General features: G+C 48.1%; 1 protein-coding gene across 1 annotated transcript in view; it reads right to left on the bottom strand.

Moving 5' to 3' along the window:
• Window positions 1-6,494, bottom strand: part of LOC140721445 (uncharacterized) — a 60,649-nt gene extending 54,155 nt beyond the window's left edge. The window contains exons 1-3 of the mRNA XM_073036265.1: window positions 6,457-6,494; window positions 5,256-6,341; window positions 1,635-1,721 (exon numbers count right to left, since the gene is read on the bottom strand). Of these exons, the coding sequence (XP_072892366.1) occupies window positions 1,635-1,721; window positions 5,256-6,341; window positions 6,457-6,494 (1,211 nt within the window). The remainder of the gene's footprint in view (window positions 1-1,634; window positions 1,722-5,255; window positions 6,342-6,456) is intronic.
• Between the last annotated feature and the right edge of the window lie 11,555 nt (window positions 6,495-18,049).

The following is an 18,049-nucleotide window of genomic DNA, read 5'->3' as shown; positions in this document are numbered from 1 at the left end:
GTCCTCAATAATCTAAGGCGTATTCTCCTCTGGCAGTCTTTTTTTTAAAATTAGCTACTGCTTCCTTCCACCGCAGTTTCATTCCAACTTTTCCCCTACCACTTTTGAAGCAAGAAAAAGTTCCCCTTCCCTTTTGTATCAATGACCGCAGAAACAACAAGTGGCCTCTTTAATGGACACACCTGTACTCCTGATCGGTATAGCCGATCAGGTGACAGCAATTGAACGTATAAAGGCAAGCAGGTATGGTGAACAGATTGGGGGTTTTGTTTGGCTTAAACATCAGAACGGAGAATAAATGCAATCGCTCTGACTGACGAGCGCTGGTGCAACAGGATCTCCGGATCTGCTGACTGCCCTCGGGCTTCAAGCGCATCGTCACCCGAGTTTACAGAGAATCGTGAGAAAAACAAACAAAAAAAACACACAAATCGATGGCGTGAGCTGCAGCTGTTGTGGGTGGACACGCTTTGCTCATGGGAGTGGTCAGAGAGAGGCCACAGCTGGTTCCAGCTGACAGGAAGGCCAGACGAATGCAAATAGCCGCGCGTTGCTGGTGTGCGCAAGAGAAATTTCCGAACACACAGCACGCCGATCGCTGAAGTGGAGAGGCCACAGCAGCAGAAGAGCAAGAAGATACTGGAAGTGATCATTTTATTGGGTAATGAACGTGCCTAGCAACGTCACCACTTGGAGTAATTAAAATATATTTATATATATATATATATATATACACACATACACACACACACACACACCCATATATATACATATGTGTGTTCGTGTGTGTGTGTGTGCGTGTGTGTGTGTGTGTGTGTGTGTGTGTGTGTGTGTGTGTGTGTGTATGTATATATATTTTTTTAAAAAGCAACTCCCCTTGCTTCCCCACGTCGCCTTGTTTTCCCGGGTGTAACTCTCCACATGATCAATTTTGAACTGCGTTTCATCGCCATGTCTTATTCCCTTCGCATGCCAACGTCCTTAACTGAACGCATCCTCCTTTCCCTTTTTTTGGGTCAATTCATTCCTCTGTTTCCAAGGCTGCTCACACACAGATTCTTCCCTCGTCTGCAGAGTTCCTGATTCGCCCGCATCCTCCTCTGGACGTATCCCTCAGGAAGGTCCCACGTGACATTTTCCCCATCGCCGTTTTACTCGCTCTACTCTGTCTCTACAACCCATATCACAGACGTACCCTCCTGCTCTCCACGCCCCTCTCACCTCACTACACCAGTGATGTTGAGGATCTTTCAACCGAAATGCGAATTCCGCTTCTCTCTACTCCGAGGCCGCCTGACCTTCTAAGATTTTCCACAATCCTAATTTCTCTTTCATACCTGCAGCATCTGCAACTGTTAATAATTCACGAATCTTTTAATTGTCTCTGGGGGTCACACCTAATAGGTGCCTTCCATGTATTCTAATTGCCTAAAAGTGAGATGACAGACGCAGCGCCGATCTATATTCACGCACGTCCCTTTACGTCTGTTCAGATGTGTTGATACCCCCGCCCGCACGCATGGTGTCATCTGTGTCGCCGAAACCGCGCTCAGTGTATTACTGAAGGACAGTGGACACAACCGAGGACAGCGTGAGGCGACCTGACGGGGCATTGATGTACGCCGATCACTTACCACAACTTCTGTATCATACAGTCCGGGTTCTTCAAAACCGAAGTTAGTATTTTCACTCCCGAATCACCCAGCTGATTGAACCCAAGTCTAAACAAATAAACAGACAAGAAAAAAAAAGATAGGTTGATAAATATTCGATCAGTTATTTCAGGAAATGTTAAATATTGAACTATTGACCAGGAAAGTCCAGTCGCAGACACCAAATTTTCGGTGCCACCTCCGATTTATTCGCCAATTGTCAACAAAGCACTTCATCAGGTATATAGAGCATAGAACATACAACCCTCTAGCGCATTACAGGCCTTTCGGCCCATAATGCTGTACTGGCCCTGGGACCTACTCTAGAAACTGTCTAGAATTTCGCTAGCGCACAGCCCACTATTTTACTAAGCTCCACTTACCTATCTAAGATTCACTTCAAAGAGCCTACTGCATCCACCTTAACCACCGTCGCTGGCAGTGCATTCCACGCACCCGCCACTCTCTGTGTGAAGAACGTACCCCTAACATCCCCCCTGTACTTACTTCCAAGCACCTTAGAACTATGACCATCCCCCCTCCCCAACGCGTTAGCCATTCCGACAATGGGAAAAAAGGTCTCTGACTATCCAAATGATCAATGCCTCTCATCATCTTATAAACCTCTATCAGGTCAACTCTCATCCTCTGTCGCTCCGAGGAGAAAAGGCCGAGTTCACTCAACCTGTTCTCATAAGGCAAGCTCCCCACTCCAGGAAACATCCTTGTAAATCTCCTCTGAACTCTCTCTATAGCATCCACATCCTTCCCGTCGTGAGGTGACCATAATTGAACCCATTTGGTGTGGGGCCTTTAAATCGTCAGTCTCATTTCGGGCGGATCTAGTTGGGAGACAGAGAAAGTCTCTTCTTGACCGCACAGTCTTCCTTGTCATTCTGCTAAGGACCTAAATTGCGCGATGTAAATTTGCTGGGAACTCTGCTTTAAGTGTTGAAGTACACGTAAGTGTCGAGTGTTTGCTACAATGCTTAGCGTGAAGATTGAACCGACAGCTCCTTCGCCTGTCTGCGAAATATAACACATTGCTTCGATTTCTTGATTTCAAAGGCACAGATAGACCGCACTTGGCATTGAAGTTTGGGAAACACTCTTCGAAAGTTTGGGAATCAATGTTGTAATGCAGAGGACATTGTAAAGGGAAACGGGGATTCGTCATGATGTTCGCTCGAACATTCCATGTTCAACACACGTTGTTTTATCTTTAAGTTGAGTCACGACTTAGGTGAGTTACGTTGCCTATTTCTGTAACCACCTCCCCAGCCATTAAGGCAGTGCATTCCACGCGCCAACCACTCTCTGAGAAAAAAGATCCTTCCTCTAAAATCCCCCTTGAACTTCCCACCCCTTACCTTAAAGCCACGTCCTATTGTATTGAGCAGTGGTGCCCTGGGGAAGAGGCGCTGGCTGTCCACTCTGTCTATTCCTCTTAATATCTTGTACACCTCTATCATGTCTCCTCTCATCCTCCTCCTTCTCTCCAAAGAGTAAAGCCCAAGCTCCCGTAATCTCTGATCATAATCCATACTCTCTAAACCAGGCAGCATCCTGGTAAATCTCCTCTGTGCCTTTTCCAATGCTTCCACATCCTTCCTATAGTGAGGCCACCAGAACTGGACACAGTACTCCAAGTGTGCCTAACCAGAGTTTTATAGAGCTGCATCATTACATCGCGTCTCTTAAACTCTATGCCTCGCCTTATGAAAGCTAATACTCCATAAGCTTTCTTAACTACCCTATCTACCTGTGAGGCATCTTTCAGGGATCTGTGGACATATACCCCAGATCCCTCTGCTCCTCCACACTACCAAGTATCCTGCCATTTACTTTGAACTCTACCTTGGATTTGCCCTTCCAAAGTGTACCACCTCACACTTCTCCGGGTTGAACTCCATCTGCCACTTCTCAGCCCACTTCTGCATCCTATCAATGTCTCTCTGCAATCTTCGACAATCCTCTACACTATCCACAACCCCACCAACCTTTGTGTCGTCTGCAAACTTGCCAACCCACCCTTCTACCCCCACATCCAGGTCGTTAATAAAAATCACGGGAAGTAGAGGTCCCAGAACAGATCCTTTTGGGACACCACTAGTCACAACCCTCCAATCCGAATGAACTCCGTCCACCACCACCCTCTGCTTTCTGTAGGCAAACCAATTCTGAATCCACCTGGCCAAACTTCCCTGGATCCCATGCCTTCTGACTTTCTGAATAAGCCTTCCTTGTGGTACCTTGTCAAATGACGGCTTATTTGCCAGCGTCAGTGAGCGTTAAACAGTCACGACAATCAGCGGGCCAGAGGAACTGCGAAACAGATCGTGATTAGTTACAGTTCGATAATTAACTCCCGTAAGTTACAGGCCTGAAAGAAGCAACAACATCTTGTCGAAAGGAAACATTTTAGTCACACAAATGTTTGAGAAGTTACTGACTATATGTTTGAGTAATTGCCATAAATATGTTCATTAACCTTTGGGCTTTCTTTTCTAAAGCTGTTGCAAAAAAGGATTATATCAATTAATATTAAAGCAATATAGAAAGGCGGAATAGGTTAAGACTGTATTCCCTGGAGCGTAGAAGAATGAGGGGAGATTTGATAGAGGTATAAAAAATTATGGGTATAGTTAGAGTGAATGTAAGCAGGCTTTTTCCACTGAGGCTAGGGGAGAAAAAAAAAACGACATGGGTTAAGGGTGAAGGGGCAAAAGTTTAAAGGGAACATGGGGGGGGGCTTATTCACACAGAGAGTAGTGGGAGTGTGGAATGAACTGCCAGATGAAGTGGTAAATGCGGGCTCACTTTTAATATTTAAGAAAAACTTGGACAGGTACATGGATGAGAGGTGTATGGAGGATATGGTCCGGGTGCAGGTCAGTGGGACTAGGCAGAAAAATGGTCCGGCACAGCCAAGCAGGGCCAAAAGGCCTGTTTCTGTGCTGTAATATTCTATGCTGTTTTGGGTTTTTTTTAATACGGTTCGTGGTTTCAAACTCTCGGGCCATCTGTACATTTTCTTAAATATAATTTATGCCTCATGGGGTTGGGTGGGACCCGGGGATCGGCCACGATGGAATGGCGGGAGCAGACTCGAACGGCTGAGTTTGCACGACCTCCTCAGAACTCCCGAACTCCGGTACTCAACGGCCCGGCTGATGAGGGACAGCGTGCCTTCTCTACCTCCCTGTCTGCTTGTGAGGTCCCCTTCAGGGAGCTGATGGACTCGGACCCCGAAACCCCTCCCGCACATCAGCGCTGTCCAGGGTCCAGCCCGCAGGCCGTTGTCCCACAGAGAGGCACCATGCAAGCTGGCTTACGTCGGGAGCTGATTTTCCTACGGGCTGGCTGGCCTGTTTCTGTGCTGTAATGCTCTATGGTTCCAATACAAAACAAAATGGAAAGAGATGGACGCCCCCACTTCCCCTCTTGTCAAGCCGCTACTCAAACACAGCATGGCTAACCTGACCGCCCCCCCCCCCCCCCACTCCCGTTCACCAGTTCTGCTGTTCTTCGGCAGAAACGGAAAAGCGGAAACCTTCGACCATCTGGAGAAGGCGTAAAACAACAACAAAAGAAGTAAGTCACCTCAGCTCCTGGCACTTGTGCAGCTCGGGCTCCAGCCGCCGCAGTCCTTCGCAATGAATGTGGCAGCCCTGCAAATCGAGCCGTTTTATTGTCTCTCTGAACCGGAAAGCACGATTCAGGACCGCACAGTCAGTCGGCGTCATTGCCAATCCACGGAATGAAAGAAGTTCCACGGACCGCAGCGTGGCCTGAGCCAGCCCGGTATTCCTGGACTCCAGTAAGCAGTATAGCGTGTTCAGGAGTCTCCTCTTTCCAGATTTAACCCCTCCTCTTCCAGTTTCACGGCCAACGTTCGACTTCAGCCAGTCGATCACTCGGCAGGTGGTTTGATGTGGAAACGGACCCAGAAGCTCCTCCAGGCCCCGGGTTGAGCCGGGGAATGAGAGACCAGCGACAAAACGGAGAAATACCTCGAATCGCTCATCGGCCGTGTTGTTGACTTCGGTGAGGGCGGTCAGGATATCCCCCGGATGTGGATTCAGGTACTGTGCGAGTGCGGCCACAAACTCCTGTATACTGGCGTGTGGGAAAGTGTACACCACCCGCCGGGTAGAACGGGTTATCTCAAAAAGTTCCACCAGGAACCAGGACAGGAATTGGGAAGGCTGTATTCGGTTCTTGATTAAATCTTTATCCGTAAACATAATCTTCTTCTGAGACACTCCTGTGAAGGCCATCTGACCAACCCTGAGTAACACTTCACGGGGGTTCTCAATCTCCCGGCCGTGGTTTTTCAGGATGTTGTAAACATAGTAGGAGTACACTTGGGTGATGGTCTTGGGAACCCGCTGCGGGTCCCTGACTCTTCCTGTGAAGAAAGGACCCAGTGCCAGAGCGAGGATCCAGCAGTAGGAGGGGTTGTAGCTCATAACGTACAGGGCCTCGTTCTCCTCTACGTGTTTCAAAACAGCGGCCGCCACCGTCTGATCTTCGAAAAACTTATTGAAATATTCTTTCCCGTCCTCAGCAGAAAATCCCAGTATTTCAGCCCAAACGCTGATGCCTGCCTCTTCCAATTCACGCAATGCAGTGGGGCGGGTGGTCACCAGCACTGAACAGCCTGGGAGCAGATTGTGCTGGATTAAACTGTACACAATGTCCGACACTTCACACCGCCAGTCGGGATCTGGGCACTGGTACTGAGGTTGTGTATCTCTCTGACCGTCAGCAAAATCGATTTTGCATTTGTATTCATCCAAACCGTCGAATATAAACAGCAATCCCTCTGGGTTTTTCCATATCTCTCCCAGGACATTCCCAAAGTAAGGATACTGATCCAAAATCAATTGCTTTAGGTTTATTCTACCGTTAATGGAGTTTAACTCTCGGAACGTGAAACTGAAAACAAACTGGAATTGTTGGTATATTTTCCCCGTGGCCCAGTCGTGAAGAATCTTTTGTTACCATTGTTGTTTTCCCGATCCCCGCGACTCCAACAACTGCCGTTTGAACATCCAGACATGGATTCACGCCGGGAATAGCAATCTCTGGAAGAAGTGATCAGTCCGGATTATTTCGAGTTCTTTCCCGCAGATATTTCTTCCTCCGCTCGGCACGGTCCCGTCCTCTTGCCAGCAGCTCATGTTCCACCAGTCTCCAATCTCGAACAGGAGAAATGACCGTGAGCTCAGCGTATCGATCAACCAGCTGGAAAACCTTCTCCTTCTCCTTTGCCAGGATCGTGCTCACTCTCAGTGTTTCAGTCTGCGTCCGCATTGCCTCTTTGTGCGTCTGTTCAACGTCTTATATGGGAAGAGAGAGAATTTGCCAACAATGTGAGATGTCTAGTCTAACAATGTTAAAAACGCCTACAGAATGTTCACTCTTTAAAACTACAGTCGCAATGGTAATAGTCTCTTTGGATGTCCTGTACAATAAAAACTCGACCGTAAACATGTCCTGTGCAATAAAACTCGACAGTAAACACAGCCAATATACACTTCACGTTCTGATATGAACTGAGCTGTGAAAGGCAACAATCTCTTCATACCTTGTTATGTTTTTTCCTACCCTATCGTGGACCGTCGTTCTCACTTAAAAAAACTTTTTTCTTGCCATAGACCCGTCTCTGCGATCCACGGTGCCGCTCTAACGCGCAAGCGCGGGGAGAAGGGCAATTTGGTTCCTGGGGAAGGAGTAGCTTGTGTATGTGCGTATGCCTCCATCTGCCAGAGCTGCATGAAAGACTCAGCACGTCGGGTAACATTTTTGAAGAGAGAAACCACATGTGAAGATCCAGGTCCGGGACCTTTCAGTGGAACCGAGAAGACAGGAAGCACTCGCAGCCTCCATTTGCAGCTGGGCAGGAGCGCTGAAGAGATTGAAGGGACTGCTCGTGACGGGTGACACCAGGGCAAGTTTCAATGCGGCTTAAGGCTGCTGGTGCAGAATGGGAGACGGCGGAGAAGGCTCTTCCATTTCAGTTCAACTGCTTGCCTGTGTGGGGCTCGGGGGCGCTCCGCATTACAGGTGCAAGGACAAAGGACGTCAAAGCGGAAAACTATGAAAGAATGCGCCATCTCCCGGTGAAAGATGAAAATGATAGAGTTGACATGGGAGGTGAACGACGTTCATCAGCAGAGAAAGCTGTATTCAGAGCTGAGATCATAGCTTTGCTCCTGCCTTGTCCATGCACTATCTGGGCTTTTGGGAAATGGTCTGAGTTCAAAGTCAGTCGAATCAGGGGGTGGGGGTGAGTTAAGAGCAAAATGTAGAAGACATCTTTATCTCACATTCGCTCTTTGCCGGTGGAACGGGTCAGGAAAAGAAAGGGCTCAAGTTTTAAAAAAAAAGTGTTTAGGGTTTGAGCAATGTAGGAGAAAGACACTTTGCATATTAATACAACACACAGAACCGATAAAAAAAAGTGTGAATGAATCATAGCTACGCCTGGCATTCATTTGTGTCGTTCAACGTTTGGGACGTAATCTGCAAATAAGTATCGGACGCGCTATGAAGAAAACGGTTTCAATAGAACGGTGATGTAAGAGTGATGTGGAACTCAGGCGTCAGGACTATAAGACCATAAGATCATAAGATATAGGATCAGAAGTAGGCCACTCGGTCCATCGATTCTGCTCCGCCAATTCATTCAGTCCGCCCCTTTTTCCCTTCTTCCTATACCCTTTAATGCCCTGACTAATTAAGAACTTATCTATCGCTACCTAAAATGCACCCAATGACTTGCCCTCTGCAGCCTCTCGTGGGCAACAAAATTCCACAGGTTTACCCACCCTCTGACTAAAGCAATTACTCCGAAATCTCCGTTCTAAATGGACGTCCTTCAATCCTGAAGTCGTGCCCAATTGTCCTAGTCTCCCCTATCATGGGAAATAACTTTGGTATATCAGGCCAGACTCTGTCAGGTTTATATGGGATTCGCAATGTGTCAGTTCAACAATGCAGTGTAAAATGTTCAGTGGTGTCACAAAATTGACCGGTTGTTACTCGCTATGGAATCTGCTCCAACTGGAACGTTGCTCGGTCAAATGTAGTCCTAACCCCCTCCCCAGCTTTGGAATTGCTGATTCTCTGATTCTGCCGACCTCTAAACAAACCTCTCCAATCGGACAAAGTTTCTCAAAAAAATGTTTGTTTGAAAACCTGCTCACCTTTCAGTTCACTGGGTAATTCATTTATGCTTCGGGAAACAGCCACGTATCGATGAAGATCGGGACCTGCATAAATCAATACACCATCGTGAAGCCGGATATGATTAATGTAATGACAATCGCAGGACTGCATTGCTCTTTTCGGTTACATTTCCGTACCTCGCTCTTGATGTCTTTCAAGATGTTGGTCCAACTTCGGTAACTCTTCCCTCTTTAGAGCAAAAGTTTCCCACATTGCCCTTCGGGCCCGAGAGCCTTTCCCTGCCACCAGAGTGAGAAATCGCGTTGAGCTCTCTGTCCGGTTTCCATTCTGCGCCAGCACGCTGATCCTCTGAAAAGGACAACAAATGATACTGTCTGAGGACGGAGACCTGAAAGAGGGATTAAATATCTGTTTCGTTGCTGGGAGGTCATGACTGTGTTTCGACTCGAACCATCAGTGCAGAAAATAGGGCGGGTACCTCGAGGATATTCAAATGAGGCCATGACGTCAATAGTAAATATCACAGATGGAATTACAATGAACCCGGAATGTTAGTGATTCTGGATGGCTGAAAAACAACAGTCAGTGGCCACATGATTCGGTTTGCCTGCACACTTGATAATGAAATGTTGTAATCAGTCAATCATGCGGCAGCAACTCAATGCATAAGTCTTTCCGACATGATCAAGAGGTTCAGCTGTCGTTCAGACAAAAAAAAAATCGAATGGGGAAGAAATTTAATCTATTTACTTCGACAGTGTAATGTGTGTAGGTGCCAAGCGGGGAGGTTTGAGTATCTGAGAATCATTTTATCTCCGAGTATTTTTTTACGCACAGCGGGCCTAAATTACTTACAGAGAATGGTGCGAGAGGAAGAAAAGGGGACGTTAAAAGAAATCCATTGAGTGCTGTCCTGTTGACGAAAACATCTTTGCTTTTAACGAGAGAATTCAGAGGAGAGCGGCCACACTGGTTCAAGCTGACAGGAAGACGACAATGAGACAAAGGGAGCCGCTCGGGGCAGTGGTGCGCGGAAGAACTTTTGTGAACGGAACAACACATCGAAGATCAGCAGAACACCAGGAGCATCCACTCAGTGTGAACTTTATTCGGTGCTGGAAGTAGCTAATACTGCGGCCACGGAGAGTTACAGTGCAGACGCATGGCACTGGAAGGAGTATTTGGTGAGGATGTTTGGGTGCATAGACAATGTGGGGTTGCGACAAAAGGAAATCAGGACGGAAACAGTAGTCGAGGGATTATCATTGTCAGGGAAGATTAAGGAAATCCCAAAAGTCTACTCAGGGTTAAATGAACGGAATCTCGAACTGCGCCGTTTACGATATATTAAGGATAAAGGTGTTCGAAAGAAAAGTGTTTACTACCGATGGGATTTTTTCAGCACCTTCCAGGAGCGATCAGGGAAGTTCTGCTCCACGATCCATGATGTCTGCGAGGAGCCTGTGTGTTGAGCTGGGCGGCGGTTGTCCATGGACTCAGGTGAACCACCGTGTTGATTACGAGCGACACACACACACAAAATGGCCGGTAGGAGAAGCACTGTCGATGTCTCGGGCCGAGACCCTTCGTCAGGACTAACTGAAACTTCTCTCCTTTTCAGTTGGTCCTGACGAAGGGTCTCGGCCCGAACGAACGCCGACAATGATCCCCACTTCATAGGATTCATTCCTAAGGCCGGGAACTCTGGGACAGAAACTGACCCGAGATGAATACCGGTATATCATGAAACAGGCCCGAGGAGTGTGAAAAGGTGAATGCGTCTACCCCTCGTCTCCCTTTCGGCTGATGGCGCCACTTCAAATTCAAATTACGTTTCAATTCAGCCTTGTCATTTAAACCGACAGCTGCTGAACAAAATATCGTTCTACCCAGGCCAGGGTTGCAAAATGCAGTGCGTGGAGTCCCACACAGCGCACAGCACATCTAGTTAGCTAGCACACGTCGCCGAGTGGCAGCACCGAAGATTGATGGTGCATGGGAGCCCACGTTTCTGAAAGAGCACGCGCGTAACAGCTCCTGATCTCGCGACAATACGATAAGACGGACGTCACGGTTTCCTCCCCACGTACCTCATGTTCTCGTCCAGTGAAGTGCTCCTGGTATCTTAGCTCCCAGCTGAGACCTTCAACTCCTTCTTCGATCGCCTGTTTCAGTCTTGGGTTGTAGAATTTTGTCAGCTGAAACACTTGCTCTTCGCTCCAGTCTGAGAGGAACTCTGAGAATGTGGTATCTGGAACTATGAATCAAAAATGAGAAAGCCAGCTGTACTCCAAACACTATCGACATTGACCACTGTCGTCTGTTTTACAACCCTCCACCCTTACTGCTCACGTCTCGTTTCCACGACGTAGACCGCCTGACAAGTATTCAGAGAGGCTGAACATGGAACACCCCATGAAATGCAAGTACTTGGCAGTAAACGGCGGCATGTTCATGGGAACAGCGCCAATATTTCATGTTTACCACCCACCCCGAAGCAGTGGGCTCTCCTTACATCGTCACTGACCTTAATACCTGCTCCACGGCGCTGTCTCAGCTCCTTCACGGGATCGGCCGCATTCCCCGACAGCTTATCAAGAACACGGGAGGGGTAGGCATTAAGGTTTCTACTCGTCAGTGACACACGCTTCCCCGAAGTACTCTCACCATCTGGGTGGCGACATCTTTGTTTTTAATATCAAAGAGATGCCACCGAGCGGTATGATCAAATGTCACCCGAATACTCCAGCACCGAGGAAGAGTTTCATAACTCATTACCGGTCCCTCCGCCTTTTTTTCCCGCTTCCCAGCTCCATTCCTCCCATGAGAGCCCCAACTTCCATTGCGCTCATCTCTCAACCTTCCCATTCCGCCGTCTGTCCCATCGCACTCACCAATTCTCTGTCGGAAACTTGACGCCTTCTTGTTAAACGAGCCCTTAAGTGGTAACGGCTCTTCGCTGGGATCGGCGCTCACTGCAGCACCGTCGTCCGCCGCCGCACAAATTCCGGGCTGGCTCTGCACCGCTGGACGCCTTTCCGGAAGGACACCGTCCTCGATCCCGCCTTCTTCTGCTGTTGCCGGTACCGGTCCTGATCCCCTTCCGTTGTCGATTCCACTGGCGTAAACCATTTGAAGATATTCCGTATCAGGGTACGTTTCCTGGCTGGGGGTTGGTTGGGGGGGGGGGTGGTTGGAGAAAGCATTAAATATAGTTACCCAGGCAATTTAGGACAGAGCGACTCCTGAGCTCAGAGTCTGCCTTCCAACTTCATCCGCAGTCCTGAGTGTCACGTACCCCGTAACCGGCTCACCGAACCAGCAGAAATGGAATACACGTTGGAGTCTGGTATTACTGTAACTAATAGTGTTTATTAGTTGTGGTGAACTACATATACCTGTCTGGACACGCCCCCCCTGACTGCGACCGTGGCTCCTCCCACAGACCCCGGTATAAAGGCGATTGGAGGCACAGACCCTTCCTCAGTCTCCAGGATGTTGTGTGATGGTCGCTTGCTGCTTGTTCTTTCTTCCAGCCAATAAAAGCCTACCTTAACTCACGTCTTAGAGTTATTGATGATGCATCATTCGTAAACTAAGTAATACAGTACTATAAAATGCAAATATATGAAACAGGTTAGCAAAGATATACACAGAAGTGTGGAAAAAGGAATCAAAACCAAGCTCTTTCAAAGTCTAGGGGGTAAATGGATAGTCTTACGATGGTGCAGAGTTCAGTTCAGGTCAGTTCAGGTCGAGGTAGTTCGGGTGTAACGTTGGAGAGAGAGAGAGAGAGAGAGAGAGAGAGAGAGAGAGAGAGAGAGAGGGGTGGGGGGAGGGGGTGGGGGGGAGGTGATGCCGTTGCCGTCGATCTTCCCGTTGTCTGCCTGTTGCGGTCAGCGACTGCGACCATACCAGACACGACCGTTCTTCAATGGTAGACCTACCACCCAGGCGAGGGTGGACACACACACAAGCCCCCACCCGTCGCACCTTCACACACTGTGAGCCTCTGATCGATTCCCCCGAATCGACCCTCCAAACCCCAACCTGTTCGTGGGTACACAACGCACTTTCAGTGTCTTCCTGGTGTGTCTCCCTGGTGTGTCTCCCTGTGTCTTAGCAGACCTGCTTTTTAGCATCACTCCGGCCGTCCATCAAACCGGCTCCGCCTTGCTGTCTCTGCAGGAATCTAACAAGCAGGCAAAAGTCCTTGGAGCAAAGGTAAGCAATCAGCCAAGGAGCCATAATATTAAATCATGTCTCCCTCTCTCTCATCTGCAGCAGGATGCCTCCCCCCTCTTCTTCTTCTCTCTCTCTCTCTCTCATTAGCAGCATAGTTCACGTGGGGGAGGGAGTCAACTCTGGACCCTAACCTTAGCTTGGTTTGGTCATCGCATGATTTACAGAGTTACTGGAACAGGACTGTTTTTGGTGAGTGTATACTGGCTCATCAACTGGATGAACATTTCGTTAGTTTGTGATAGAAAACATCCACGGACCGACAGCAGGCTGCAAAGTCGTAAGGATTAAATATGTCCAATTGCTCACGCGCGGTGACCTTCTGAAGATCCCCTGCAGTTGATGACAGCAAATCACACAGGGATTATCCCCCATAAGCACAACCCTTTGGTTGCACGTCTGGGTCCACCTTTCCTCAGAAATACGCCAATCACCTTCGAAAAGTTTAAATCTACTAAGTTTGCCCGGGGTTTGCTGACTACAGAACTCGGCTCTCTGGATGAAGTTGGAGAAATTAAAGAGAGGATCTACTGCCTATCGGCGAGAGAGAGAGAGAGAGAGAGAGAGAGAGAGAGAGAGAGAGAGAGAGAGAGAGAGAGAGAGAGAGAGAGAGAGAGAGAAGAGAGAGAGAGAGAGAGAGAGAGAGAGAGAGAGAGAGAGAGAGAGAGAGATGAGAGAGAGGAGAGAGAGAGAGAGAGAGAGAGAGAGAGGGAGAGGGAGAGAGAGAGGGAGAGGGAGAGAGAAAGAGAGAGATGGTCCAGCATGAAACAAACATTTCATACACCCTGCAATATACATATATTCACCTTATCCACGAAGTCCGGACTTACAGAAGAAAATGATTTTTGGTCATTATAACATTCTGAAAACAGAAGCAATCGTTTGTTCGTCTGTCATTTTTAGCGCGGCATCTCGGTCAATATTGCCACCTGGAAGCTCCCAGTTGAGAAACCTATCCATGTGGCGTCCAGGACCGCAAGTCTGTTGTTACCCGAATGTCTTCACTGCTCTGCCTGGATTTGAAGTCCTAGCCTGTGATCAGAGTACTTTTTAACCGGGCATATAAATTTGGTTGACAACGCCACGACACTGCCATAAATCTGTATTTCCCTTTTCTCAGCAATACGTGTTCATGCAGACAGAAGGGAAATATCACCTTCCTAATTTTAACACGTGTGTGTGTGTGTGTGTGTGTGTGTGTGTGTGTGTGTGAGAAAGAGAGAGAGAGAGAGAGAGAGAGAGAGAGAGAGAGAGAGAGAGAGAGAGAGGAGAGAGAGAGAGAGAGAGAGAGAGAGAGAGGAGAGAGAGAGAGAGAGAGAGAGAGAGAGAGAGATCGGGCTCCTGTACCTCCTGCGTGATGAGCAATGAGAAAAAAAGTCATGCCCTGGGTGCTCGGAGCCCTTCACGATGAAAGCCGCCTTTCTGGGGGTAGCGCCTTTTAAAGATGTCCTCGGTGCTGGGAAATCTAGTGCCCATGCTGGAGCTGGCTACATATACAATTGGCTGCAGCGTTCGCTGATCCTGTGCAAAGCCCCGCCCCTCCCGTGCCAGGATCCCGTGACGTCACCAGTTAGAATGCTCTGCAGTACATCTGCAGACATTTGGGAGTTCTTTAGCCACATAATAATTCAGCACAAGCTCCTAATGAAATACACGCACTGTTGTGCCTTCGTTGTAACAAAGACTGCTAGACCGTACGACATAGGGGCAGGTTTAGGCCATTAGGTCTATCGGGTCTGTCCCGCCGATCCATAATGGATGATTTATTCTCCTGCCTTCTGCAGTTAACTTTTGACGTCCTGTTTAAAAAAGGACCCTACCAAATGTCTTGGCCTGTACAGAGACGTGCAGGTATGAATTCCACAGATTCACCACACACCGTCTTGCTATTTTTATCCTCATCTCTGTTCTAAATGGACTCCCCTTAATTCGGAGCTTGTTCCCCCTGGTCCTGGATTCCCCGAATATAGGGAACAACCTTTCCACATCCCTTCGTCTACACCTTTCTATATCCGACATGTTTCAATGGGAACGCCACCAACTACCGCGAGTACTGCCCCTCAACCACCAAACGCTGCTCACCTGTTTACACTTGAATTCCTGGTGTAAATCTTGTGCCTCTCTCCTGGACTTCTTCCAAACCCAACAAGTACAGTATGTGTCCCAAAACCGTTGACAATTCTCCAAGTGCGCTGTAACCACACCTTATGATCCCTCACAATTGTATCCTTGTTTTTGTATTATAGTCCTTTCGGAATGAATGGCGTCATTGCAATTGTCTTCTTTGCTACGGACTCACTCTGTGAGGACCTTTAGGAAATCCTGTACTGAGGTTTCCACGTCCCTCTGCGCCTCTGATTTTTGAGACTTCTTCCTATTGAGAAAATAGTCCACACCTTTTATTCCATTTCTTAAAGTGCATATCTATGCACTTCTCTACATTATATTCCGTCTGCCACCTCTTTGCCCGTTTTCCCAATTCCTCAACACCCTTCTTCCTCAACAACTATTGGTTCCTCCACTTGTCTTCGGACCCTCCGCAAACCTGGCCACGAGGCAACGAATTCCTTCGTCCAAATCATTCACATGCAACGTGAGACGAAGCCGTGCCAACTCCGACCCTTGCGGTGCACCCCTAGTCAACAGCTGCCTGCCAGAACAGACCGCTTTTCTCCCCACTCCTTGCCTCCCGCCCAGTCAGCGAATCTCCTATCCATGCAAGAGCCTCCCCCGCAGTTATGCGGGCTCTTATTTTCTTCAGACGCCCCATGTGCGGCAACTCGTCAGAGACCTTTTGAAGATCCAGGTAAACAACCTCCGCTGTATCTCCTTTGTCTATCAAATAATTTCAATAGACTTGTCAGGCAAGACTTCCTCTTTGAAGCACAGGCCCGATTTTAGCCTATTCTATCACGTGCCACCGCGTACCCCTGAAAGCTCATCCTTAGGCTCCGACGTCTTTCCGCCAGCTGAAGCCGGGATAACTGGCCTATAACACCCTTTCCTCAGACTCTGGTCCTTCTTAACGCGTGAAGTGACATTCCCAATTTTCCAGTCCTGAAGAATCCCAGCGTTTTTATTGAAAAAAAATCGTTGCGGATGCCCCCCACAATCTCTTTAGCCGCCTCTTCAGAACTCTGAGGTTAGTCCAGCTGGTCCAGGTGACTGGTGTACCTTCGGTCTTTTTCACCTTCGCAGCTTTCTCCCCGACATCCACATCTACCTCCCGACCACCCTCGCATTCCCGGCGTTCTCCCCTCGCATTGAAACTCCAGGTACGATCCATTGAGATAGAGGCGGAAGAGTACGGCACGGGAAGGCATTCGGCCCTTCACACCCGTTGCTATTTCCTCTCTTGCACCCCACCCCAGAATAATATCCCCCTGATAGTCGTTCCTCTTACCTCCTGCCTGCAGAGGGGCAGGGTCTGCTTTTGGGCCCAGCCTCCTGGAGCAGATTTTTGCCCGTACGCCTGGCACTGAAATCCACGCGGCCTTCACTCGCTCGTCTGACCCACTTGTTATCCTCCGTCCATTCCTGCCACCCGTGCGAACATTCCTCAAGAGGCCCTTCGCCCAGTTATTTCTTCAAGGCACACCAGAAGCCGCAATCGTCAGCCAGCTCCACTCCCCTCTCCCTATCCCTGTCGATCTTGTATCTGCCCCCCTTCTCCTGTCCCCTTCCTTCTTCCATCTTCCCTATTAAATTGTAAAGCATATATATGTTTTTTTTTGCAAAGCGTCCTATCAAAGGTCATACTCTAATTTATTGTCTATGAGACATATACCTTTGCTCTTTGTTGAAGTCAATGGATCACCTCTGCCTTCGGCGCCTTCAGTCATGCCGGTGACAGCAGTTCACGATGTTCTGGTGCCCTGGAATAAAGAGGGAAATGGCGGGAAATTAGGAAAGTAATTAGTGGAATATACTTAGACTGGGTGGCCGATGACTAGTGGTGGCTTCTTTTACATTTTATGCCAACGATTTGGGTAATGAAATTGATGACTTTTGGGCCAGGTTCCCAGATGCTATGAAGAAAGATGGAGGTGCTGGTAATATTGAGGGTGAAGGGAGGTTGGGGAATGCAACAGACAGATGTGGAGAATGGGGAAAGGAAGGGGTGGTATATGGAATACAGAAGGAACAAAAGCATAGATTATTTTCTAAACGGGAAGAAAATTCAAAAAACCTTCAGAGAAATGATAAGTTTTTATCTGCAATTTGAGACATAATATGATACGTTTTTATCTGCAATTTGTGAAGGATGAGGGCAGCTCGGAGGTGTCAGTGTTGCAGTTGAACAGGGGAAACTATGGAGCCATGAGGGAGGAGCTGACCAAAGTTGACTGGACGGATATCCTAGCAGAAAAGACAGTGGAACAGCAATGGCAAGTATTCTTGGGATAAAATGCACAAGGTGCAAAATCAGTTCATCCCCCGGAGAAGGAAGGATTCAAAGGGGGGAAAGGGGCCACAGTGGTTGACAAAGGAAGTCAGAGATTGCATAGCATTAAAAAAAAAGAAAGTATGACAGAGCTCAGGTGAGTGGGAGGACAGATGATTGGGAAGTTTTTAAGGAGCAACAGAACTTAACTTAAAGAGGCAATACGGGGAGAAAAAGTGAGGTACGAACGTATGCTAGCCAGGAATATAAAGGAGGATAGCAAAAGCTTTTTTAGGTATGTGAAGAGAAAGAAGATAGTTAAGAACAATGTTGGGCCCTTGAAGAATGAATTGGGTGAAATTGTTATGGGAAACAGAGAAATGGCACAAGAATTTAATGAGTACTTTAGATCTGTCTTCACTAAGGAAGACAGAAGGAATCTCCCTGATGTATTGATGGGCCAAGGACATAGGGTAACAGGGGAAATGAAACAGATTGACATTAGGAAGGAAACGGTGATGAGTAGACTGATGGGACTGAAGGATGACAAATCCCCAGGTCCAGATGTACTAAA

Source organism: Hemitrygon akajei, unplaced genomic scaffold (genome assembly GCF_048418815.1).
Source record: "Hemitrygon akajei unplaced genomic scaffold, sHemAka1.3 Scf000055, whole genome shotgun sequence".
NCBI classification, from domain to species: Eukaryota; Metazoa; Chordata; class Chondrichthyes; order Myliobatiformes; family Dasyatidae; genus Hemitrygon; species Hemitrygon akajei.
The sequence above is the reverse complement of the archived record's forward strand: the minus strand, read 5'-3'. Positions and strand labels throughout refer to the sequence as shown.